General features: G+C 36.3%; 1 protein-coding gene across 3 annotated transcripts in view; it reads left to right on the top strand.

Annotated features, from left to right (window-relative positions):
• LOC115410818 (putative uncharacterized protein MYH16) overlaps positions 1-26,293 on the top strand; it is a 130,444-nt gene that overhangs the window by 69,330 nt on the left and 34,821 nt on the right. For all 3 annotated transcript variants that reach the window (XM_030122638.1, XM_030122640.1, XM_030122639.1), the window contains 2 exons: positions 3,949-4,039; positions 25,079-25,135. In XM_030122638.1, the coding sequence (XP_029978498.1) occupies positions 3,949-4,039; positions 25,079-25,135 (148 nt within the window). The remainder of the gene's footprint in view (positions 1-3,948; positions 4,040-25,078; positions 25,136-26,293) is intronic.

Genomic DNA, 26,293 nt, shown 5'->3' with positions numbered 1-26,293 from the left:
AACATATAAACAAAATATGGTCAGAAAACATACACTTATGCCAAGTATGATGTGTGTCATAAACTCAGCTCATAAACATGTATATTAGCTCACAAAAAAAGAGAAAATAGCACATTCTTTCTGCCTGTGGTACTCATGCGTGTGACTACAGGTCTAACACAGTCATGTATGCTGTAAAAATGCATTTCAAGACAGTAAAAATGCCTCGTTTCTGGGAAATGAGACTTTTTTTTTTTTGGTCTTGATGTTGTCTTAAGAAATTCCAGGTAAAAATGGATTAGATTTTTATCAGTAGGAAGCGATAACAATGGTTTGCATAATATCCTAATAGAAGAAAAACATTGTTTGGCTTCTTTTACAAGTGACAGAACTTGCACATTTATCAATTTTATGTCAAAATTATACAACTGAGTGTCTTAATTTGTCAGTGAGCAGATTTTCTTGGTCTTGCTGTTTAACCCTTAAAGACCTAAACATCCACCAGCGACCCAAACCATCTACTGATATAAAGTGTTTAATAACTTTACAACCACTAAACCTATCAATACATTTAAATAATTCAAGTAAAATGCAGTTCCTCGGCTTTTCCGCGACATCAGATATGATCCATTTGGATGTTCAGAGCCTCTGTAGTGAAACATGAAAACAGTGTCATTTTCTGCAACATTATAACATTACAACCAGTAAAAACCATGTGATTTGACAGATGACAGTGGTTGTAGACACTTGTTTTTAATTCTAAATTTTGCCAAAAATGTCACGTTTTCTGCAGTTTCTTCTCTTTTAACATAAGAACCATCGAATTTACACTGAGCGTTTTTGAACATCTACAAGACCCTCTGTTGTTAATAAATATAGTCTGTATAGTTTTTTATTACTATTATTATTTTTTTATTTTATATTGTTTGCTTTTGCACTATCTTGTTTTTTTTGCACTATCCTTATGCGTGTCCACTTTTTTCTTGCACTTTATTCTGCTGCTGCCTTGACCACTGAATTTCCCTGTTCTGGGATCAATAAAGTCTAATCTAATGTAATATAATGTAATGTAATCTAATTAATCAAATCTAATGTAATGTAATCTAATGTATTCTAATGTAATCTAATCTAATGTAACCTAATGTAATCTAATCAATCAAATCTAATCTAATGTAATCTAAGCAATCTAATCTAATGTAGTCTAATGTAATGTAATCTAATGTAAAATAATCTAATCTAGTGTAATGTAAAGTAATCTATATTAAACATAGGAAAATTCCTGCTTTTCACTGAAAAAAAGTAGTGTCTCAGCTTTTCACTGTCATCAGATATGGTCTATGAAAACATTGCAACATTAATTCATCAGTAAAACCCATGTAGTTTGACAAATTGCGGACACTTATTCTTATATTCAGTCACATTTTCTTCAGACTTCTCTGTTTATATGTAATACTATTTGAATTTATTCTGATCTTATACACAATCAGTAAATGAAATATAGGGAAACACTTGATTTTCACTGAAAAATGCAGTGTGATAATGTTGTAATAGCATCATATTAATTTAATTAATTAATATAAACTCTGATTTATATGAATTGATATAAATTATTATAAATATTGAATTATTTAACCCATTTTTTACTGTAACTGTGGCTGCCTCCACCGCTGCTGTCACCACAGTAATAGCAGATAAGACTATTAATATTATTACTGTATATTGTTGTTATTATCATTACCATTATTACAATAATTATTCGCACGCTCATTTTTTCTTTCTCTCTCTCTCTCTCTCTCTCCCTTTCTCACTTTCATTCACCCCCCCATCCCGTTAACCTGTTGCCCCTAATCAATCCATATTGTTTAGTTGCTCTTCACGGTTATTATCTTTTTCATTGCAATATGATGTTGTCATTGTTTTTAGTTTGTTTGTTTACTTGCTTGATTTGTCTTTTGTTTATTTGTTGTTGTTGTTGTTGTTTTTTCTTTCCACTATGTCGCATTAACTGAATCCCTAAAAAAATCACTTTGGAGGAGTTAAATGTGGAGAAAAATTAATTTAGAAGTTGCCACAGAATGAGTTCTCGGACTGTAGGGTTAATACAAGTCACTTTGTTTATATTTAGGAATATTATCTTCCTTAGTCGGATTATTTTTGAAGTGTCTGGCTGTTTCTGTGGATGGAGATCGGCTGTGATGAATCAAAGGATTTCTTGACATTTTGATTTGATGCTCGTGTCCAGGGGCAAAAAAAAAAAAAAAAAAAAAAAGCCCCGGAGGCGTTTAGATGTACCCTCTCGGCTCCACAGTCCAGTTCTTTCCACTTTGAAGTGCACGCCCCCTCAGGCTCTCACTTACATCCCAACATGTTTCTATCTGTCCTCAGTAATATGAGCGCAAATGGAATCATTCGTTGCACTTTAGCTTGAAGCAACAGTCAACTGAAGACAAGAACCGACTGTCAGAAAACACACACACACACACATTGTACACTGAACCCTGAACAACCACATCTCTGCTCTGAATCTAAAAGTTGTTTTCATTGGCGTTTTGTATTTGCGTGACCTTCGTTCGCTGTGATCATGATATTAAAATGCGACACGCCTTGTTGCTAAGGTGCTGTGTTGGGTCAAACAGTTAATGTTAAGATGGAACCTGTCAATCACATCAGCTCGGCGGAAAATTCACCATCATTTTATTGGCCTGAGTCTAAAACCGTGTGAGGCCGTACATGGAGTCGGTACATTTCAATAAACACCTAATAATAAGGATTTGTGTCAGATAATGTCTGCGGAGGTGAAAAGAGTTGAGGTGTAAAATTGGAAATTGAATCAAATTTCTGATTAAATTCTGACATGGCAGACTCATATGACGTGATGTGAACATTCCCTTAAGAACAAAAATGTGGCTGTTAATATCGTAGTGTTGAAGGATGAGCAGAACAAGTTATTCTTTTTCCATCCTTCTGATAACATTCCACAGTCTGATTTACTCACATGTTTTTATGGGAACTCATGTAATCCACATTTTATTTTTTTGTTGTTGTTGTTTTTTTGTTTGTTTGTTTGTTTTCATTTTATGGAGCCATGGTGATATGCTCGATTATAATTCCAATATAGAAATATGAATGAAAAAGCTGTACATTTTACCATGACAAGATGTGAAGTTTTCCTCTGTCCATCAAAATATTGTGGGTAAAACCTAAAACAAAATGAATTCAATCCTAAATAAAGTGGCACTCCTACATTTAATGCATTTGGGCAATAGTGGACTTCTTTAGTATGTTTTTTTTTTTTTTTTTTTTTAAATATTAGATTAGTTAGACTTTATTGATCCCACAATGGGGAAATTTAACGGTCTATGCAGCAACAGAATAAAGTGCAAGAAAAAAAGTGTACATGTATAAGGATAGTGCAAAAAGACAAGATAGTGCAAAAGCAAACAATATAAAATAAAAAAAAATAAATAAATAATAGTAATAAATACCTAAAAACTAAAACTATACAGACTAAATACATATTTAAATTTATAGAAATTTATATAAATATAATTTTTCATCAAAAATATTTGATGAAAAATTGGTGATGAAAGTCATATGCAGGTTTAAAGTTATTTCAAATCCAATTTATTTATATTTTATTTATTTATATCACATCATAACAAAAGTTATCTCATGACACATTACATTTAGAGCTGGTCTAAACCAGACTCTTTCAAATGGGAGAAACTGTGTACAACCAAACCAATAATCAGTAATCATTCAAAACATTAACATTTTAGCAATAACTCATCCGATCATAGCTAACAGAGGAGAGAGAAAGTGCTTCATTACATTTATTTATTGATTTTTTGTTTTATTTTAAAGAGATATTCATGTGAAGGTCAATAGTGAACAGTTCAGATGAAACAATATATTTCATTTTGTTTAATTTTCCTTTGTTTTGTGTTTAAACTCTCATTCTCTTCATAGGAAAGACCTGGAGATCAGCAGCACCAGTTCCAAGCTGGAGGCAGAAGAAACGCTCAACATCAGCCTTCAGAGGAAAAGCAAAGAACAGCAGGTCAGACCCCTTCATCTGTACACAAATATTTCTGAGGCCTTTCATGGAACAGAATGTAGTGTTAGTGTCAAGGAAAAGAGAAATGATTGTGTGTATTATTACTTCTTGGCTAATAGTCATCTTCCAGGGGACAAAACAACTATGTCCCTTCTGTGGTCAGCTGTTTCAAAGAGCCTGACAATTTTTCATCTGGTATCTTCGTTCAGTCTTTCCCAAGAGGTTTTCACCGCTGTGTACCTCAGTGATCAGCCAAACTGAGGGTCTCCCCCCCTACAAAGCAAGGTTATTATCGTTAACGAAAACTAACAAAATGACGAAAACTAGAATTGAAAAAACATTTTCGTTAACTGAAATAAATAAAAACTTTAATTAAAAGAAAAAACGATAACTAACTGAAACTGTATTGTGTGCTTACAAAGCTAACTGAAACATGTAAAAATTACGGATAAAATTCTTTTCGTTTTTGTCTTTGTCATTGTCGGATTGATACAAAATTGATTTATTTCACTCTGGCAATTTTAGCTAGTGGCACCATATGGTACTTCACGGTCTATCACCTGTGGTCACTTGTGGTTTACAGTCATCTTCTGGTCCCCACTCTACCTGGAAACATGGAGACTAAAGTTGGGAGAAAGCAGCAGAGTCCTGTCTGGGATTTATTTGAATACAACAGAGAAGAAGATATAAGATACGACAAAACTAAAATTAATACTAAAACTGAACTAAAACTAAGCATTTAGAAGAAAAGGAAAACTAATAAAAACTAGCAAACCTGCTCTAAAAACAAATTAAAACTAACTGAATTAGAGGAAAATAAAGTCAAAACTAAATAAAACTAAACTATAATGAACAATCCAAAACTATTAGAACCTTGCTACAAAGTATCCGAAACACAAAGAACATGTATCATTTAGACCAGTGGTCCTCAACTGGTCTGGCATCAGGACCCACTATCACCCCTCAATGACAAGCCACAACCCAAACTGATAAAAGTTAAACTTCTCAAATTTATTTAATAAAAAGATGGTGAGTTTTGAACCTGAGAAAATACAGAATGTCACTGTATGTATGTCAGTTTAATGACAAACCAAACATACCAATAGATGCTGATGCTAATTATAGCAGTGTGTTTAATGTTAACGCTAAATTGAGTACATTTAAAACCAAAACCAAAAATGAGCACCGAGTTTAAACTTAAAAATGCATTCAGTTACTTCTTCAAGAATTAAGCACACTGAGGTTTTTGTCCTTAATGAAGGTAAAACCACATCTGATGTACGAATGCAACGGTACAGGTTATCCACGGTTCAGTATGTATTGCGGTTCTTAAGTCATGATTCATGGTGCAGTACAGTTTGGATTCAGAGGCCCATTGGAGCCCAGCTGTGCGCCAAAACATAAGTGGTTGCTGATGGAGAGTCTTAAGGCTCATTTATGTTTTCTTTACGTACGTAAATAGGTTCATCCATTTCTAACACTAGCAGCATGTACCCGTGGTGCCATCGTATGATAGCTCCCTCCCGTGGTGCAACGGCGTCATTGCACCCGTACGCCCTCCCGTGCTGCAACATCGGGACACGCACCGGATAAAGACACGCCGGACACAGAACGTCCATTATAGTAGGATTGTCACGTGTCACTGCCTTCATACTTCCATCAGTCATTTATGTTGGACTGAGTGTTTTTCAATCAATCCACCAGAGGGCACCGCTTTTAATTAACATACTGGCCAAATACCATGAAGAAGAGTAAAGTTTTATGAGAAGAAGGAGAAGAAAGTCAATAACAACAAACATGGCAACAACAGACCACAGAGGAGGTTTTACTAATTTGGATACTAATGTTAATATTCAGAAGGGTAGTTGGAAATAAAAGGGCTGTGCTCCGTGTCCGGCTCTAGACGGATTCTGTCGCGTCCTGCTTTAGACAGGTTCCGCATCGGCTCCAAACAATGACAGTAGAATTTCCTCAGTCATCAGTCAGTCGTCTTGCAAAGCTCTAATATAAATGTGAGTAGTCTGGAAATGTCATTTGAAAATGATAAATGAGCTGTACATGCTCATACCAAACCATGACGGGTGAACGGTACAATGGTTCGACTTGTACCGTAGCACTCCTAATCTGATGTAGTCGTTGTCATACCTGAGTTTCGCCATAATTTAAATAGAAACTTTTGGGTTTTCTTTAATGCTGTGAAATGTCCTGTGTTAATTATCATTACATCACATTACCGCCACCTACTGTTGGGGAGTGTGAATGGGCGGCAGTCAGCTTCATAAAAAATAAAGCACGGGATTTGTTTCTTAACATTTTTTGCTTAGACAAAACCCTGCGACCCACCAGTTGAGAATCACTGATTTAGGAAGCACTGATTGGAGTGAAACTAATACACTAATAAATGAATTCAGATACATTTCTTGGAACAAAATATTCGGGGAAATAAAGTATTTGGATTTGTTTAGGCAGGCTGAAAGCACTGAAGCGAAAGTAACAAATGAATACACTAGCATTACAAATTATATCTGGAGTTTTACCAATAACTTATCAGTTATATTTGCGCAAAATTAGTTGGACTGAAACCTAGGGAATGTGATTAATGTTACCGCTAAATTAGGTACTATTTCACCAAAACCAAAAATGAACACTCAGTCAAAAAATTAAAAGTGCTTTCAGTTACTTCTTCAAGAATTAAACACACTGAGGTTTTTCTCTTTAATGTAGGTAAAATTATACTTATGTAGTTGTCATACGTGAGTTTCACTGCGATATGAATAAAAACTTTTGGGTCTTCTTTTACGCTGGGAAATGTGTGATGTTAATTTGCATTACAGCGCATTACCGCCACCTACTGTTGAGGAGTGTGAATGGGTAGCGCTCAGCTCCATAAAAAATAAAGCACGAGATTTGTTCTTAACATTATTTTTTGCCCAGACAAAAACTCGCGACCCACTGAAAATGGGCTTGTGACCCACCAGCTGAGAATCACTGATTTAGGAAGCACTGACCGGAGTGAAACTAGTACACTAATAAATGAATTCAGACACATTTCTTGGAACAAAATATTCAGGGAAATAAAGTATTTGGATTTGTTTAGGCAGGCTGAAAGCACTGAAGTGAAAGTAACAAATGAATACACTAGCATTACAAATTTATCTGGAGTTTTACCAATAACTTATCAGTGATATTCGTGCAAAATGAGTTGGACTGAAACCTGAGGTGTTGATTGGCACATGGCAGGAGATCAGTTTCATTAAAGAACATGCTGGGGGCTCAGCTGTACCTTAACACTACACAGAGGCATTCCTGCCTTTCAACAGAGCTGCTGGGCTCTGCAATATGATTGGAGCAGTCATATTACAGCTCCACGCCTGTCAGGAGATGGTTAAAACACACCGCCTACATCCAGGCTGATAACCATCTTTGCCTCGGATGGGGGACGAGGAGCAGTCGGGGGCAACCGGAGTCTCTGAGCGTCTTTATCAGACGTGTCTGTCTGAGAGTTTTACCCTCAATCATCATATTGGAATGAATTATTTTTGCTTCACTGTCACATAAAACCTACATTTTATTGTCAGTGTAGATCTGAAACAAGATCAAACAGTATTTATTGTGTTTCGGTTTCCATTGCGGGATCCCAGAGGTCACGACAGTAAGTGTGATTAATCGTAGAAGTTTAACGAATTTGTCCGGTCCTGTTCAGTACAGATTGTTCCATTGTTTGGTGCACCATTTGTTCCATCTATCACATACTTGTCCTCACATATCTTGAAAAAATGTCCTACAGTGCAAGTTTCACCCGAAAACATTTGGCAGTGCATCAGTAGTTCGCTGTCAGCAGCTTAGTCAGGATGAACCGCTGACAGCAAAATTGGTCTAGTGGCCAAAGCGCAGTACTGCAGTTTCCAAGTCTGTGGCCCTAAAAACTGTTTTCACATATAAAGTCATGGAGAAAGAAGCAACTTTATAGCAGTTAATATGTTTTTCACATTTTCATAAAACCCTACAAATCAACACCCGTGATGTTCCTGCAACAAAAAACTGGAACCAGTGGAATTTTTCAGTTTAATGGACAAATATGAGAATTTTATAGAGTTGCATTGGGGCCATTTTTGCAATATGGCATTCAGTTCTAGTAACAATGACTCCACTGTCGGTTTAAACAAACATGAGATGATGTAGTGTATGTAAACACCTGTAAGTATCTTTTTTCGCAGTTGCAGGTACTTTAAAAACAAAACAAAAATGTGCAAAAAATCATAGGAAGGATTGCTTCTAGGACCCAGAAAAACAGTTTGTTTGAGGTGCTGTTTGGAAAAGGGTTTCATGAAGTAGATAACAAACAGAAAGAAAACTCCAAGGCACTCTCTTTAAGCATTAAAATGCCTTTATTCTCATGTCTAGACCAAACAAAAAAAAAAATGACCATGTCGTGATAGTAAAATGTGTTTTTGAGGTTATGACTGACTGTGAACTTTGACCTTTGGCCACCATGAACGGTTTAGACTTTAAAATCAATTCAGTTCATCTTTAGCCCATTTTCCACCACTAGAAATTTACCAGGAACTTTCGATTTATCCAGGTTTTTGATAAACCTTGTTACATTTCTGTTGAAATTATCACATTAAAAACTTTTCCTCAACCCCAAACTTCCCCTGAAAAAAGTTCCTTGTAGGGTGCCAGTTGGCCAATTTTAATTTTAACCGTTGGTGTTCCAGAATTTCATCCATAATAATCTTACTGAATTGAACTGATTTGAACTGAACTTTATATTTGACTATATATTAGTGTGAACAAACATGAGGAATTCATAATATTCACTAAATACTCGGGTCTATTTGACGAAAAACCACATTTTCTTAGAACTCTGCTAATGAGGTTTTTTAATATCTGTAATTCAGATGCTTTTATGCACCGACCAAACTGGTGGAAAATGTTTACGTTACAGACTGATCTCATGAAATCGCATTGTATGTCACGCCAGTTCTTATGGGATTTGGCGTGCTATATGTACGCATTTTCATCCTTTCGTGTGTTAGTCAACGCCATTTGATAGCGCGTCAATGTACAGGGTGGGGAAGCAAAATTTACAATGAACATTTAGTTGTTTTTTCTCAGCAGGCACTACGTCAATTGTTTCAAACCAAACATATATTGATGTCATAATCATACCTAACACTATTATCCATACCTTTTCAGAAACTTTTGCCCATATGAGTAATCAGGAAAGCAAACGTCAAAGAGTGTGTGATTTGCTGAATGCACTCGTCACACCAAAGGAGATTTCAAAAATAGTTGGAGTGTCCATAAAGACTGTTTATAATGTAAAGAAGAGAATGACTATGAGCAAAACTATTACAAGAAAGTCTGGAAGATACTATTAAAGAAGAATGGGAGAAGTTGTAACCCCAATATTTGAGGAACACTTGCGCAAGTTTCAGGAAGCGTGTGAAGGCAGTTATTGAGAAAGAAGGAGGACACACAGAATAAAAACATTTTCTATTATGTCAATTTTCTTGTGGCAAATAAATTCTCATGACTTTCAATAAACTAATTGGTCATACACTGTCTTTCAATCCCTGCCTCAAAATATTGTAAATTTTGCTTCCCCACCCTGTACACCAAAATCTCCGGTTTACATATCCGTAAACCCTAACCGCTAATCGCGTGGTATTTTACGCAGTGTAAATATACACACGGAAAACTTATAATGCGTACAGACAACATGCCAGTTAAAAATGGTGTGTTATCTGTACACATCTTATAATATCACGTGCATTAGGTTGTGTCGTTTACTTTCTAATGTCTCAGTGCATATATTTGGGGTCAGTAAATCATTTCAAATAAAGCTATTCTCCTCTCAATTTTGGTGAGGTTATTAAAATATACTTAAAATGTAATTTTTCCTCCTCACTTCCTCTGAATGTATTACTTTCCACAGACTGATGGAAATCTTTGGCATTTTCCGACATGACAATGTAACCTCAAATACTAACCATCTTCAATATTTCTTATCTGTTTATTCTGTTTTGATTTTCTTTACAATGTGCATTTATGTGTTACAGTGGTGCTAGCATCGGTGATAATTTACACTGACATTAGACTTCCTCTGAATAAAGTTGATTTACTTATTTGTGCCAACGGATGTGATGTGCAATTAATGATGCCTTGTAAAAAAAAAAAAAAAAGGGAGAGAGCAGCACCTGTAGAGTATGAGTACTGCAGTATGTGTAATATTGGAACAAAACCAATGAATCATAAATGTTTATTAGTCTGTCAAAAAACTGAAGCGTCCTAATGTCTAAAATGTATTTAATCGTGGAGCAGCGGATTTGATTTATGCTTTTTGCTCAACATTTGAAACAGTAGGTGATTTCTCAACCTCAGATACCGTTTCATCTCATGTATCCTGACAGTGATTAAAAAGGGAGGAAAATGAAGCCAGGTTATCCCACAGTTAACCTGTTCTGACTGTAATAAATCTCCCTCACTGCAGATTTTTTGACTTGTCATAACAGGAAAACACAGGTGGATCTACTATTGTTCTTAGTGGTTCTGTTTTATTCAGATACGCCAGTAAATCGGGTCAGTCGTTGAATGTAAGTGATATTGATGTTGTTGGTTTTTCCTTTGTTTGACAGGTTTTAAAAGTTCATTGTGACACTTTATTTATTTTAAGGCAAGAATCCAGTTAATAGACAAAAATCCCGACGATTTGCTGTAATAACAACCTGTCACACACTAATGTAGATGAAATACTGTCCATGCAGCGGTTTTGTACCACCCAAGCACAAATTAAACATCACTTTGTACAACCTTAACAAATGCTTATATGCACTGCAATGCACCCTTTATGTTCTTATATACAGCTCTATGTTATGTATAGCTCTTTTACTAGGTTATATTGTCACTCAGTGTAAATTCTAATAGATAATAGACTCAGTTTAACTTTAGCTTTACTGACTCAAATAACACTTGAAGAGGAATTGCTCTGTAATTCTCTGTAATACACTTCAGTTTTTTGACATTTTGAATCATACATGGCAGAGATCAGGATGGATGTACTTTTTTTTTTTTTTTAGCTATGATGAAAACAGCAAACTATCTAGCATAGCAAGGGCCCAAGAAGTACTAATAGCCTAGATTTAATACAGATTAACCAAAAGAGATGCATGTTAAACCTTATATAGGGTACTCATAGAAATACTCTGAAATTTAGGGTGGGGCGTATCGATCTAAATATCAATAGTATCGATACCAAGGTGAGTATTGGTATCGGATCGATACTAGCATGATGAGATCGATACTTTTGTTGTAGTTTCTCTTCTGTTCATCCAGCATAGTGAAAAATATGTGCATGTGACAATGTGTAAATGATGGAATAATTAATAGAGGATCAAGAAATTAGTAGTATTACTTGGCTACAGACTAATGAAATGACAGAAAACGCTAACAACTAAGTTTAAGAGATGCCATATTTATAAATTTAACAAATTTATTTAAATAATTTTGAGAAAATGTTGCAAAATTTTGTATGCGCTTGCTTCTAAAATGCGTAATTTTCTATTTTATTACATATAACAAACAGAGAGCAGAAGATCTTTGGATTCTGGATGCTAGTTGAATAAAGAACAGATTATTCTTTACTGAACCGATGAAAAAAATCTTTGTTGGTCGCAGACTGGGTTTCTTCGAGAAATGTTCTTTTCTTTACTGCTGAAAAAAGGACAAGCACTTTTTTGATTATTTTAGCTTACCGGCCGACAGGCCATAAGCTATTGTCATCATGCGTCTGTCGTCATCTGTCGTCATTGTCGTCTGTCGTAGTTGTCGTCTGTCATCGTTGTCGTCGTCTGTTGTCGTTGTCATCTGTTGTCGTCGTTGTCTGTCGTCCATTACAAAAATTTCAGTCATCTTCTTCTCTGAAACTACAATTCTGATTGACTTCAAACTTGGTATACAGCTTCTTTATGATGATGTCAACAAAAATTAGTGAAATTATTTGGATCCGGGTCTGATTCTGGATGCAATAACTCAGTAAATATAAATGATATCCAGTGTAAATTTCTACAGTACAACCCTGATGGGGAGATGACCAAAACTTAATGTCCACATGCTGATCAGGATCTTCTTCTGGATCCAGGAACTTTTGGAAGATTTAACATGGGCTCCTATGGGGAAAAAATTTCAATTGTCTTCTCCGAAACTACAGTTCTGATTGACTTCAAACTTGGTATACAGGTTCTTTATGATGATGTCAACACAAGGTATTGAAATTATTTCTGGATCTGATTCTGGATTTGGTGCGACTTTGAAAAATTTTCCCATTATAAGAGATAGGAAGTGGATTGATCCAATAAATCAGTAAGTATCAATGATATCAAGTCGGAATTTGAATTTTTTACAGATCTGATTGGAATATAACCAAAACATGGGCTATTTCTGTAATATAATAAATACACATAACTGGGTGATAATAAATGGCATCTGGATACATTTCCCAAAGCTTTGAATTTGGCCGGTAAGCTACAGGGCCATTGGTCCTATTTGTTATTTATACTATTCCTTTTAATGGACTGCTATAATTTACCTCGATGCTGAATAGAATAAAAAGAGAGAGTTTAACACTGGGAATTTCTGTTATTTAACAAATAAACATAGATCGTCACAGCAACAAACTCTCACCACCAAAGATGCTTCCATCAAAATGTGTACATTACTGAATGGACTTGTAGCATATAATCACCTTATAATTAACATTAAGACAACATCATTTGTCTGGATTGTATTGGTTTAGTGCTCTATTTACGCTGGTGTTTAGTCTGTCTCCGTGTGGAGCCCGGAGAAGACAGTTTGGTTTATATTGTGGCTTTTTCCTGCGAATCTCAGTGTGTCATTCAGATAGAATCAGCCTGGTCTGCGTCCTGGTTCACGATACAGATAAAATGTTTTGTCTGTCGCCTGACATGAGAAGCTGCTGAGAGAGAGTGAGAGGCATCAGGAGATAGTTCTTCCACAGTTCAGGTGGAGCTCCTTCTCGCCGCCGAGGCCTCTGGGATCCTGACGTTTCACGCAGAGGTTCGTCAGCGGAGAAAATAAAGAGCGTCTTTGTCTCCCGCCGTCTCCGATCGGAGGAGTGTAAGGCGATCCGTGCGTCTTGGAGGGTGGACATGTTTTCACGTTTACTGCAGCTTCGGCGTCTCACAATGAGGCCATTATACACATTATACATGCGTGTTTGAACTTCCCTCCGCCTCCTGCTGATACAGATGCAGGTGGATGAGCTGCCCATGTTGTCTGTCACCCACGTACGTCCCATTTTGATGTAAAGGTCACATGAATATGCCCATAAACTTGAGTGTACCCATAGAGATAGCTTTGTCTGTCTTTTATGATGGAGTCTGCTGATGTCATCTGTTTGGAGGGGGTGTAATGAGGGTCACAGGCTCTCACTGGTTTTATTACGCGGTCATAAAGCTGTTATACTGAGCCTCGGCGCTGTTAAGCATCATCATAATCTGAGGAGATAAAACTCAGTACTGCCCCGTTGTTTGTTTGGTTTATGCCAGATGTTTCCTCTCAGGTGTTACATCAGATTGTCTTAGTGATAGCGTTCTCCTACACAAGTGAAGCAAGTTGAATCTAAGCAGATATCTGTTTGTGAGATGTTTGGCTTCGCCGCACACGAATAATAATGAATGTAATGTTTATAGTTTGGACCTTTCTTAGCTCTGAGACTTAACATTGAATTAAGTAATTTACAACCCCACTCAAGATGTGATCAGAATTTTGAAAACGTGTTGATGCAAAGCCCTCCAGCAACAATTTTACTGTATATTGGATTGATTTTTTTGAGTTTGGAATAAACCTGCTTGTTTTCATTTTAAGTGTCAAATAACCTGATTCTTACTTGTGAAACAGTGAAAAATTATTAGACCTCCCTTGTTTTCTTCAATTTCTTGTTCATTTTAATGCCTGGTACAACTATAGGTACATTTATTTGGACAAATATAACGATAACAACAAAAATAGCTCATAAGAGTTTAATTTCAGAGCTGATATCTTGCCGTTTTCCATGTTTTCTTGATAATAACCAAAATCACTTCAGTTCTTCCATCAATAGCTATGGCATTGTACTGACAAAAACAGTGTTTTTAGGCATTCCGTGTTTTCTTTTCTGTCTGTTTTAGTCACATGATACACACAGGAGTTAGTACTTGATTGCATAACCATTGTTTTTGATGACTTTTGATGGTGTAATAAATTTTTTCACGACTGTACATGCACAGCTTAGTCAGGCTATGGTTGTAGCCAGTGGTGCAGCTTGCCATTAGGCAAAGCAGGCAGCTGCTTGGGGCCCCTAAGCCAGCAGGGGCCCCCAAAGGACCAACAGACTTGACACAAACAGTCTGAAGCAGGGGTCACCAATCCTGGTCCTCGAGGGCCGGTATCCTGCATGTTTTAGATGTTTCCCTCTTCCAGCGCACCTGACGGTCATTATCAGGCTTCTGCAGAGCTTGAAGATAGGCTTATCATTTGAATCAGGTGTGTTGGAAGAGGGATACATCTAAAACATGCAGGATTCCGGCCCTTGAGGACCAGGATTGGTGACCCCTGGTCTAAAGAATAAGTTCACTACACAGCGGCAGTGAGAAGTTGCAGTAACAACCAGCTGTCTCAAATTCTCTGAAGGGGCCCCCTGAGTCCAAATTGCCCCTCCCCCACCTGTATGTATATGTATTTATTTATTTATTGATTGATTGCTTGGGGCCCCAGGGGACCCTTTCTGCGCCACTGGTTGTAGCTCAACTAAGCCATTAAATTGGACTGTTGTCTTTGTCTCAGTCTACATGCACAGGAGTGTAATCGATTTATTGTTGAAACCATGTTGCCTCCGCTACAATAGGTGACAATATTGTATGTGTATCCCCCTCTCCCCCAGTCTCTATCTCTATCTCTCTCTCTTTTTCTCTCTCTTTACCCTCTCTCTTTAACCCCAACTGGTCAAGGCAGACGTCCATCCTCCAGGAGTCTGGGTCTGCTCCAGGTTTCTGCCTGTTAAAGGGAAGTTTTTCCTCGCCACTGTCACCAGTCACAAGTGTTTGCTCCTGGAGGATTCTGTTGGATTTCTGTAAATTGACTTCGAGTCTGGTTTTGACCAACTCTATATATAAAGTGTCATGAGATAACTTTTTTGTTGTGATCTGGCACTATATAAATAAAATTTGATTGATTGAGTGATTTGATTGGTTTTCCCCTGTAAGTCGCTTTGGAAAAAAGCATCTGCCAAATGCATAAACATAAACAATATACGATATACACAGACTGATCTCATGAAATCGCATTGTATGTCATGCCAGTTCTTATGGCATTTGACATGCTATACGTACGCATTTTCATCCTTTCGCGTGTTATTCAGCGCCATTTGATAGCGTGTCAATGTACACCAAGATCTCTGGTTTACATAGCCGTAACCACAAAACCTAACCCCAACCGCTAATCACGTGGTATTTGACATGGCGTGAACATACACATGGAAAACTTATAATGTGTACAGATAACATGCCAATTAAAAGTGGTGTGTATATTTATGCAATTCATGATATCACGTTGGATATACGCCATCACACACCACAACAATAGTCAATAGTGAGCTACCAAGTCATTAACAGAGAGGTAAACCAGCACAACAATGGACAAATTTGTGCTCAGCGTACATTCTGTCTGCTCTTCGTTTTGTGCAAATGAGATGCACAATGTTCAACATCCAGGCCAGGATTTGGTGCAAAGCTCTTGTGCATGTGCAGAATACCTCGTCCAGTTCCAGTCCAATTGATCTGTTTACATCTAGGTGTGTTAGTCCAACTAGTAAAACTGTGATTTCAGTCGAGCTAATATGTTTACATGCACTTTTAAAGTCCGGTTTTGGTCAAAGCAATGCAATAATGTGGTTTTATTAGTATAATGTAAACTGACTGACTGCCTTGAAATAGATCTCCTGCACTCCTGACTGTGACATGTAAATCTTTAAAGATTAAATAAATATTAAAATTACTCTTCAGGTGATAAGTCATGAGAACACCCCCGCCTCCCTAAGTTTAAACTGTTTGACTCTTTGATGCTTGATTTTTACCCAGTAACCCAGAAACTGGTCTCAGCACAGCATCTTGATGGATGGATGGATGGATGGATGTCACCTATTGAAACAATACGCCACATTAATTGAATTGAATTAAATGTTATCATAAGTTAAATAAATGCTCTGTCAGAGATGATGAAATACAGCTGTACTTTGTTGGAAAATTACAGGCAGATGATGAAGCTCTCACACAGGTGATATTTAACTGACGTCTATGTAAAATAACAAGTCTGAGATGAGTTTTATGTTGTTAAATGCCTCTTGCCTTGGCTCCTCTTACCTCTGTAGTGGGAGGAGGGAGGAGTTGAGGAGTGATAACTTATGGATTGAAAAGAGGTGAGTGTCTGGAAGCCACTGAGGATAGTGGTTTAGTAAACTAAGATGCAAGTACCTTAATATGCAAAGACCATTGAAAATATCAGCATTCATTTCCCTCATACTCTTCATAAAACTATGTCGAAAAATTCCAAAAGACAATATATTCACTTATGACCTTTCATGGGCTAGAAATGCAAGCAGACATGTCACAACCTGTGAAATTTTCCACTTGTATGGTTGTGAAAAACCAAAAGGAGGCAGATATCTAGTACTATATATATATATATATATATATATATATATATATATATATATATATATATATATATATATATATATATATATATATATATATCTTAACAAAAACACGTTTATTTCCTGTTAGTGTACATGCATGATATTAATAGTTGATGATTTTAATTACTTTGTCTTATTGTTTACTTTATTGTTCATTCGTGTTGCCCTCAAGGATTTCTGTATGTATGTACTTATTATTTATTTACTTTTCCAGTATGTCAGTATGGGTGTGTATGTATGTGTGCGTAGTTGAGGATGATAAGTGAGGTTAAAGATCCAACTGACTTGATTTTTCATATATTATGGTCATAGGAAGCTAAAGGATAGACTGTTGTGTGGAGAAAGAGTGGGATTAAATAAATTCTACTTCCTCCCACTTTTTTTCGAATGTGCAAATGGAGTCATACTTTGTTTTCATGTATATGTGAGTTTTTTTTTTCTTTTTTCCATGATTTTTTTTACAATCTGTTTTATTTCTAAGGACTACATAAGATTACTTTTGTTTTGTTGCATATTTGAAATAAATTAAACTACCAAAAAAAAAAAAGTTACACCTATTCCTCTAAAGCTCTGGTCTTAATGCACAGCCTTAATATACTGTAATGTACTGAAAAAAGATTACATTATCCCAACTTGAATCCTGTATATTTTATTAATATTAAATTTTACAATCATTTTGCTAGTAGCAGAAAAATTGGGGGGATTGACTCAGAGAAAAAAAAGATATATCCACTTCTTTTCATTTAGATTTTGTAATTTCTACATTTCATTGCTGCTACATTTTTGCCTCAGTCACTGCAAGAAGTGGTGTTTTCATAACTTACCACTTGAACGCCAAGCATTTTGGAGTATCGACTTCTCGGTTATAATCATGAACTCAGAACTCCCATTTTTAATCAGAATTTCTCTGCATCATCTTTTATCCATTTAAACCTGTCTCATTAAGTAACTTTACTCAGAAAAACATTGCATTACACTGGAAAAAATCTGAATTGTACCAAGTGTATCAAGTAATCTTACTGAGATTATTTTTTACGTTTTCCATTGGCAGATTTTTTTTGCTTGAATTAAGTAAAATAATCTTGAATTAAGCGAAAAAAATCTGCCAAGTAAAAATTATCTTGGTAAAATTACTTGAAATAAGATTTTCAAGATCTATTGTCTAAAAATAAGTTCTTATATCTCACTGAAATGTTACTCTTTAGGTGATTATGTCTTATTTTAAGTGTGATGAGATATTTTGGCAAGAAATGAGAAAAATACACTTGGTAAGATTTGGATTTTTTCCAGTGTACCTAGAATAATGTTAATTCAATTCAATTCAACTTTATTTATAGAGCACATTTCATGCACAAGGGAGACTCAATGTGCTTCACAACAGGTATATAACATAATAAAACAAAACATAAAAAAAAAAACCCACAGGGCTTTACAGAATTAATTGGATATGAAAACAAACAAGTCAGATAAACAGTAGAAGGGAATGGATAGATGGTTAAGTGATCTGTTTTTCTTTAACCCTGTGTAGGTGATACTTATAATATATTTCTCAGCTTGTGTTAAACTGTGACATATCAGTGAACCCATGCAAACTCCACTTATATGTGTCAGTCATTCACATGTCTATCTTTATTGCATGACTTGCACCTGCAGCTGAATATGCAGCACACTTTTTCTACAGTCTGCAGGAGATGTTTGAGCCCAGGCAAAGTAATTATAATTTAAAGGGAACTGAAATCTACAAAAAAAAAGAAGTGCAGAACAAACATAACTAGAAGAGCACTCAGAGAGCGCAGACCTCCGCCAAGGCAGATCAGTGGGCCCCCAGACAGACAGACAAACCACCGCCAACAAAAACATAACCTCCTTGGCGGAGGTAAAAAGCCAGTGTATCTGTCAGAGGGGTACATCTGTGGAATAATCTGGAGCAAAACTTAAAAGTGTCTTCTTCAATTTGTGCATTTAAAAGGATGTATAACTCCAGTATAATACCAAAATATAGAACATTATCTGAATAAGTGAATATCTAGTTATAACACAGAAATATGCATGAAATAAGATATTATTGTAATTAACTGGTTATCATAAGAAGGTATTATCACATTTATTGATCATTGTATTTGGAGTAAATATTTAAAGTGCATATAAATATTATAGTCTTTATTAAAAACGGTTGATTATGCAAATCTGATTGTGAGTGAGGTGATCAAAAAAGTGTATGTGAATGGTTTGTATGGATGTTTTTTGTTATTGTAAAAAATATACAGAGGAAAATGTGTGTTAGCAAAGCAAAGGAAGCGGATTTAGTTTGATTAATAGTTTGTAAAAAGGAGTGGGAGTCAATAAGTTATACTTCTTCCCACTCCTTTTCGGCGCAGAAAAAATTTGTTTTACCATGTTGTATGGTTTGTATTATCTGATGAGTCTATGTGCTCAAAATAAAACTACACTACTACTACTACTACTACTACTACTACTACTACTACCACCAAGGGAGTAGGTTTGACTCTGACATTGGTGGGGACACAAAAGTGCTCCAAGGCAGCACTCTGGAAAGTTGATGTGTTTATTTTACATTTGCAATCGTAATTTCACGTCATGTAGGGCTGATCAAACGAACAAACAACCCTAGTCAGAAAAAACTATTCCGTAATTGACATGTTTATAATACATATCTGAATATTTAAAGACAATACAAGAATTTAATGCATACTGCCATGCTATTCTCATGACTAACAAATCCATTATTATTGAACCTCACCTATGAATTTTCAGCCTCTCCTCCAGTTTCTCCTTTTCTACCTCCTCCTGCCTCTTTACTGTTTGTCACCTGATATAAATATGTTGATGCATGACATATGAACAGATAAGGGATATAATGATCATAGAGTTTGATGGTACAGTCATTGCCTGAGCAAAAAAGGTTTTTATTTTCAATTATTACATGTAATTTATTCCCCAAATATATGGATAAAATCACATCTAGAACCACATTTAGAATCTCAGCTTTTACTGTATTTTCCCCACTAATTTTCTTTATTTGTGTTTTTTAGACACTTGCTCTCTTCCCTAGAAATACATAAAAATAATAAGTAAAAATAGCTTTAAAAAAGTGTATCTGTTTGGCATTAAATAGTGTCTTTTATTGTATTGATAGTCACTACACAGTAGTGGCTGGACAGTCATTTCCTGAGCAAAAAAGGCTTTTACTTTCAATTACTACATGTAATTTATTCCTCAAAAATATGGATAAAATCACATCTAGAATCATATTTAGAATCTGTTTAGTATCTGTTTGGCATTAAATAGTGTCTTTTATTGTTCTGATAGTGACTACACAGTAGTATATTGGTAGGGACGTGTCCCTAGTGTCCCTACCCAATTCTACGCCCCTGACTACTACTACTAAAACTACTGATTTGACCTGCGTTGTCCTCTTCAAGGCTTTGACCAGGTTAAAACTCTGGTCAAAACAACTGACCTGTTTTCCCTCCCTCCTTCTCATTTCCTTCTTTGCTGTGTAAAACCATTTAACTTTGGGTGAGAAACACCACATCAAAAGTCCCACTATAGAGATATTACTCTCCAATTTGTTGGAGAAAATGTGTTAATACAAATGCAAATCATTATCATCTTTTCTGGAATTGTTCAGTTATTGAAAATTACTGGAAGGAAATACATAAGGAAACACAAGAAATTATCGGGAGGCACTTATCCTTTGAATGTAAATTTTTATTTTTTGGACTTATACCAGAAGGATGGCCAAAGAGAGACAAATATTTATTTAATATCCTGCTAATAGTGGCCAAAAAAGCCATCACAAGAAAATGGCTTTCATCAGAAAGCCCAACGCTGAGCATGTGGATGGACATTACAGTGGAAATATACAGGGTGGGGAAGCAAAATTTACAATATTTTGAGGCAGGGATTGAAAGACAGTGTATGACCAATTAGTTTATTGAAAGTCATGAGAATTTATTTGCCACAAGAAAATTTACATAATAGAAAATGTTTTTATTCTATGTGTCCTCCTTCTTTCTCAATAACTGCCTTCACACGCTTCCTGAAACTTGCGCAAGTGTTCCTCAAATATTGGGGTGACAACTTCTCCCATTCTTCTTTAATAGTATCTTCCAGACTTTCTCGTAATAGTTTTGCTCATAGTCATTCTCTTCTTTATGTTATAAACAGTCTTTATGGACACTCCAACTATTTTTGAAATCTCCTTTGGTGTGATGAGTGCATTCAGGAAATCACACGCTCTTTGACGTTTGCTTTCCTGATTACTCATATGGGCAAAAGTTTATGAAAAGGTATGGATAATAGTGTTAGGTATGATTATGACATCAATATATGTTTGGTTTCAAAACAATTGACGTAGTGCCTGCTGAGAAAAAACAACTAAATGTTCATTGTAAATTTTGCTTCCCCACCCTGTATAAGATGGAAAGACTTACTGCAGAGGTGAACTATAAGAAGGACTTGTTTGTTATGCGCTGGAAGAAATGGATGGAATACATCATGCCATGCAGACCGGACTTTGATGCTTTTATTTTTGTATAGAAGATTAGATATAGTAAATGCAATAACTGCAATTTACTCCCTACTTGTTAATGTTCTTTTTGTTTCATTGTTTAAAAAAAATGGGACATACAGACTACTATACTGTTGATGACATTTAAAATGAATATCTTTGTCAAAATTGATGCAGAATGTCAATAAAAAAGTGAATTAAAAAAAAAAAAAAACTCTAGTCAACAGGACCTGTCGTCACCCCCGACGACTACACGGCCATCTGACAGCATTTAAAAGGATAAAGGATGCACATATGTCAATGATGTGAGTGTGTGTGAGTGTGGAGAGTGTAGCGGGCAGGGGGTCTGAAATGCACAGTGTCCGTTGCAGAGGCAGGACTGACAATAGTTGGACTCTTGTTTCCTTCTCTGACCAGCAAAGGCTCACAGGATATAACTGCCCACGCCGCTGAATATCCCCCCAGACTGAACCGAGGAGACATCAGCTATGAGGCCACATCTGATTGCAATTTATGGACAATTATTATGGTTTCAGAAAGCAGCGGAAAAAAAGAAAGCTATAACTTTAAGCCCATACAATTATGGAGATCAAACCCTGCAACCACTTTCAGCTATGATGGGCTAATTTTGTTATTTCCCCGCATGACTCCAAGAAGTGCTCCTGAGAAAGAAAAATGGCCCTGAGATCCTGCAGAATTAAGTCAATTTCATTTAGATATGAGCACAAGTGTGTTTATATACAGTCTTTCTAGCCATAGATATTGTTAAGTGTCTCCACAGTCAGCCTCAGACATCTTGACACGGTTAGTAAACTATGTTTTTTACAATTGTATTAGTGCCACAATATTTATTTTGAGGCTGGTCTGAGGCTGTGGAGAGTAGAAATTTAACAAGAAACAGATATGAGTTCGAAACTGTGTGTGTGTGTGTGTGTGTGTGAGAAAGGGAGAAAGAGGCTGTGCATGCACAAGGGGGTGTGGACGGTAAAATGCTGGAGGGGATCAACAGTGAAACAGTGTGTATGTGTGTGTGTGTGTGTGTTAGTGCATGTGTGTGTGGGACAGTCAGTCAGTCCGTCAGTTGGGCTGCTGCTGCCTCACCATGGCTGTTCTCTCTGCAGATGTTCTACGCTGGCATGTGAGTTTGGTTATTTTATTTGATCTCTTCTGTCTTATTGTTGAGCTGAACTTGCTGTCGCTGTTGAACAAAGCAGAACAACTTATTGACTTCATGTGTTATTTTTTGTCATTATGTTACAAGATGTCTTTGTTAAAGTATTTATATTTTCTTGCCATGCGCTGATAATGAGTCAAAGATGGTGCAAGTGCAGGGTAATTCCTTGTATAAATGTGTTTGTTTGGCTCCAGATTGGGTGATATTTGAGTTGTTTTGTGAGCTTAGAGCGCTGTGTTATTAGTGAGTGAGTCGGTGAGTGGAGGTGTCGCTGCAGTGAATGGCCCTGGGCTACTCGCCATGTCAAACACACTTCCTGACTGAAACACAGATCGGAGATAAGCGCAGAACATGACACAACTTGGAAGGATGCGGCTGAAGTTGGGAAACTAGCGATAACATTTTTTTTTTATTGGCTTCACAAAATGCAGCCCTGGCACAGGATTAGTGGAGAGGGTAGTAACAGAGATGTACTGAGGGTGATTTATGGCTCTTAGATCATTTGATTGTTTTAAAAGTTGGAGCTGAATCCATGGGGATTATATTAGACACACTGTTAAAATAATGGAACCAGTGGTGGAGGAAGTACCCAGGTTTTTTTTTTGGGGGGTTTTTTTTAAAATAATTTTTAAGGACTTTATTTTTGGCTAAAACACACACCATTGTTAATTTTTTTTTTTAGTACCTTGGTTATTTTTTAAGCAGATGCTATAATACCATAATGTAGTAATATTTTTATGAAATAAGTGTCATTTTAAAACTACAGTTATTTAACATTTATAACCATGATTTTACTTGTTTAAGACAGTACACTATATCTGGACTTTGACTGATTTTGTTCTTCTTGCATTAAAGCCTATAGATTCATTTAACTGTGTGACATCAGTGATGCATTAATAACATATTTGCACTGTCAGCATAGATCATCAGTATTTAACATGTGACATATTAAAGATTTGTACATGGATGAACGCAGTTTTTATTATTGGGACAAATCAGTAAATAGTTAATGCTTATTTAAGAACTGGAGAGTGCAGAAACCGACACTAGTCGCTTTTCCATTGGACATCTGCGCAAAACTTTACTGATATTTACTAAATGTCGAAAAAACAGAAGTGCGTAATGTCAGTTTTTCCATTAAATCACAAATGCGATGATTTGTTTATTTATCGCGAGATGACACGAGAAGTCATTCCATAAACATGGTGACGAACGTAAATATGGTGTTGATTTACAGATATATTCATTATTATTATTATATATTACCCCTCTATCTTGTACTAAATTAAAAAATGATTGGGTTTCCTGGTGTGTCCACACATACTGCGACATGTTTCTTCTTCTTCTTCGCTTGTTTTAACGTACATCAACATGGTTTTTTAATTCACCTGACTCTAGTTGTGAAAAAAGATCTTTCCATTGCAGTTTTGCGTGATATACCATTTGCGCTACGCCTGAAAAACCACCTCTTACCAGCGCAAAAACTTTTAATCAAAAAATGAGACTTTTGCTTAAATTGTCGTTTTTCCATTAGGTACATTTTTTTGCGCAAGTTATATTTGTGCAATTTGAGAATCAGTGGAAAAGCAACGAGTGATGGAACAAACAAACATGAAATATATACTTTTTCTGAAAACTTGCAAATAAAAATGTCAATTTTAGCATTTTCAGCGGTAGCATTTTTATGTTTTATTTTCTATTTTCAGCGAAAACACATCAATTATTTATCAACCTCATCCCCTTCATTTTACTCAATGGGATACAAAATAAATAAACTTATTATGAAATTATGAAAATTATTGATCCGTTGCATGAGAATCCAGGAAATGACCTAAAATTTTGTCCATTGCAACAAAAATCCTTCGCTCTAGAGAGGAAAAAAAAAAGCCCACAATAAAAAGAACAAACATAAACCATGTAATTGAAATTTGGTCAAGTTGGTAAATGTATGTTTTAAAAATGTGTGTTTTACTTTTTTTAAGCAGTAGAATGATCCAAAGTTGAGCTGTTATCTTCTGGTTAGAAATTGTTTACAAATGGGTTGAATGTTCAATTAAAATGTCACCAAAAATATTACAACAATAATAATTCAACATCCAAAAACTACTGTATTCAGTCCTCGATGCTGCTTGGGAACTGAATTTCAGCCAAGAATGTAAAACCAAGAGAAAGCAAAAACATATCGCAAATTCCTAGAATGTCATGAAAATGGCACGGATGCTTTTTTGTCTCGCTGACCGGACATAGCACACCCAGCTCTGGGTCAGAATACAGATAATGACGGTGGGTACAGACATTCTTGTTCTAAATTGCTACCTGAGGAAAAAGCCGGAGGCGTGCCAAATCCCCAGAGAAAGCAGAGCGAATGAAACGGCCTCACCGCACAAGTGCTGCCCTGAAATAGCAAACAGTCTGCAGAGGTGACGCCCCATTTGTTCTGTCAGGATGATATAGGCACTGTGAAACCAGAGGATAACAGCTCAACTTTGGATCATCCAGCCATACTTTAGTGAAAGCAGACTGTTATTTTTTGCAGTGAGCATGGCCGCCTCATTCACATCCAACTTTGTCTCCCTCTAGGCCCGAATCGAGGAGCTGGAGGAGGAGCTGGAGGCAGAGCGGGCCATGAGAACTAAGGTATGGTATATGTACTGAACTATAATTCATTTCCAACACAATGACCCTCGACAACCCCCTCCCAAATGAAATAAAGAGCAGATCTGCCTTAAATCTGTCAGATAGCAGATGACACACAACTGGAGGATGCGCTCCACTTGTACATTAGTCCAGTTTTTTTGAAATGTAGCTCAAAGTATAACCAAATTCCTAATGAAAATGTGAATTTACGCACATTTCCATCCACGATTACTAGGAGTCGGTTCATTGAATTAAGCTTTATAGAATAGAATAGAATAGAATCTTTATTGTCAGTCACGAGAACAATGGAAATTCGTTTAGTGTAACTGGGATACGCCAGCACTAATGGTAACAGTGCGCTGAATGATCCAGACGCACAGAAATGTAAAGTTGGAGGAGTTTTGTCATAGAAGGTATTGCATGACTCACTCATTCATTTATTTATCATTTTAGAGGTGGGGGGGGGGCGTGAGGGTAGTTGGATTGAATGACTGTCAGACACACATAATTTTGTCACACTGTAGCCTAATAATGTCGGTGCGTATTCATATCACGATCATCAGATCAAGTGGAAAGGAGTCCCGTAAAGTGTGTGTGTGGGGGTGGGGGTGGGGTGGGGGGCTTAAAGTTATAGCTTTCTTCTGTCATTCTACAAATGTTCACACGAGGGTGAAAAATGCATGCATCTTGTTTCTTCGTTTCGGTATCTCCTTCTTGCGATACCACTTCTATGTGTGCGCAATTATGCATCCAAACCATTTGCGCCTCACTTTGAGACGTGTTAAATTTAGACGCAGTTTCTTTCAGCAAAATTGCTTTCAAGTTTGATAAATCACTTTGCGTGTGCTAAATTAATATATTTCCATTTTCTCCTCCCAGCACACACACAATTACATATAAACGCCCCATATTACATATTTATTGTGGCAAACATACTAACTGGATGCAGACGCTCTATTTTGCACCTTTGAAAGACGCAGCCCTTAGTGCGCACTGTTAGTAAATCCGTTTGTACATTTTTTTGCGTGTGCAATGAGTTTGCACACATTTTTATACACGCAAACCTTTAGTAGATCCAGCCCAAAGACAACAAAATCGGAAATGCCTGTAGTTTAGTGTCCGTGTTGAATTTATGGCTGATAGTTAAAGCTTACATCT

This window comes from Sphaeramia orbicularis, chromosome 19, assembly GCF_902148855.1.
Source record: "Sphaeramia orbicularis chromosome 19, fSphaOr1.1, whole genome shotgun sequence".
Classification (NCBI taxonomy): Eukaryota; Metazoa; Chordata; class Actinopteri; order Kurtiformes; family Apogonidae; genus Sphaeramia; species Sphaeramia orbicularis.
This window is presented reverse-complemented; position numbering and strand designations above follow the sequence as displayed.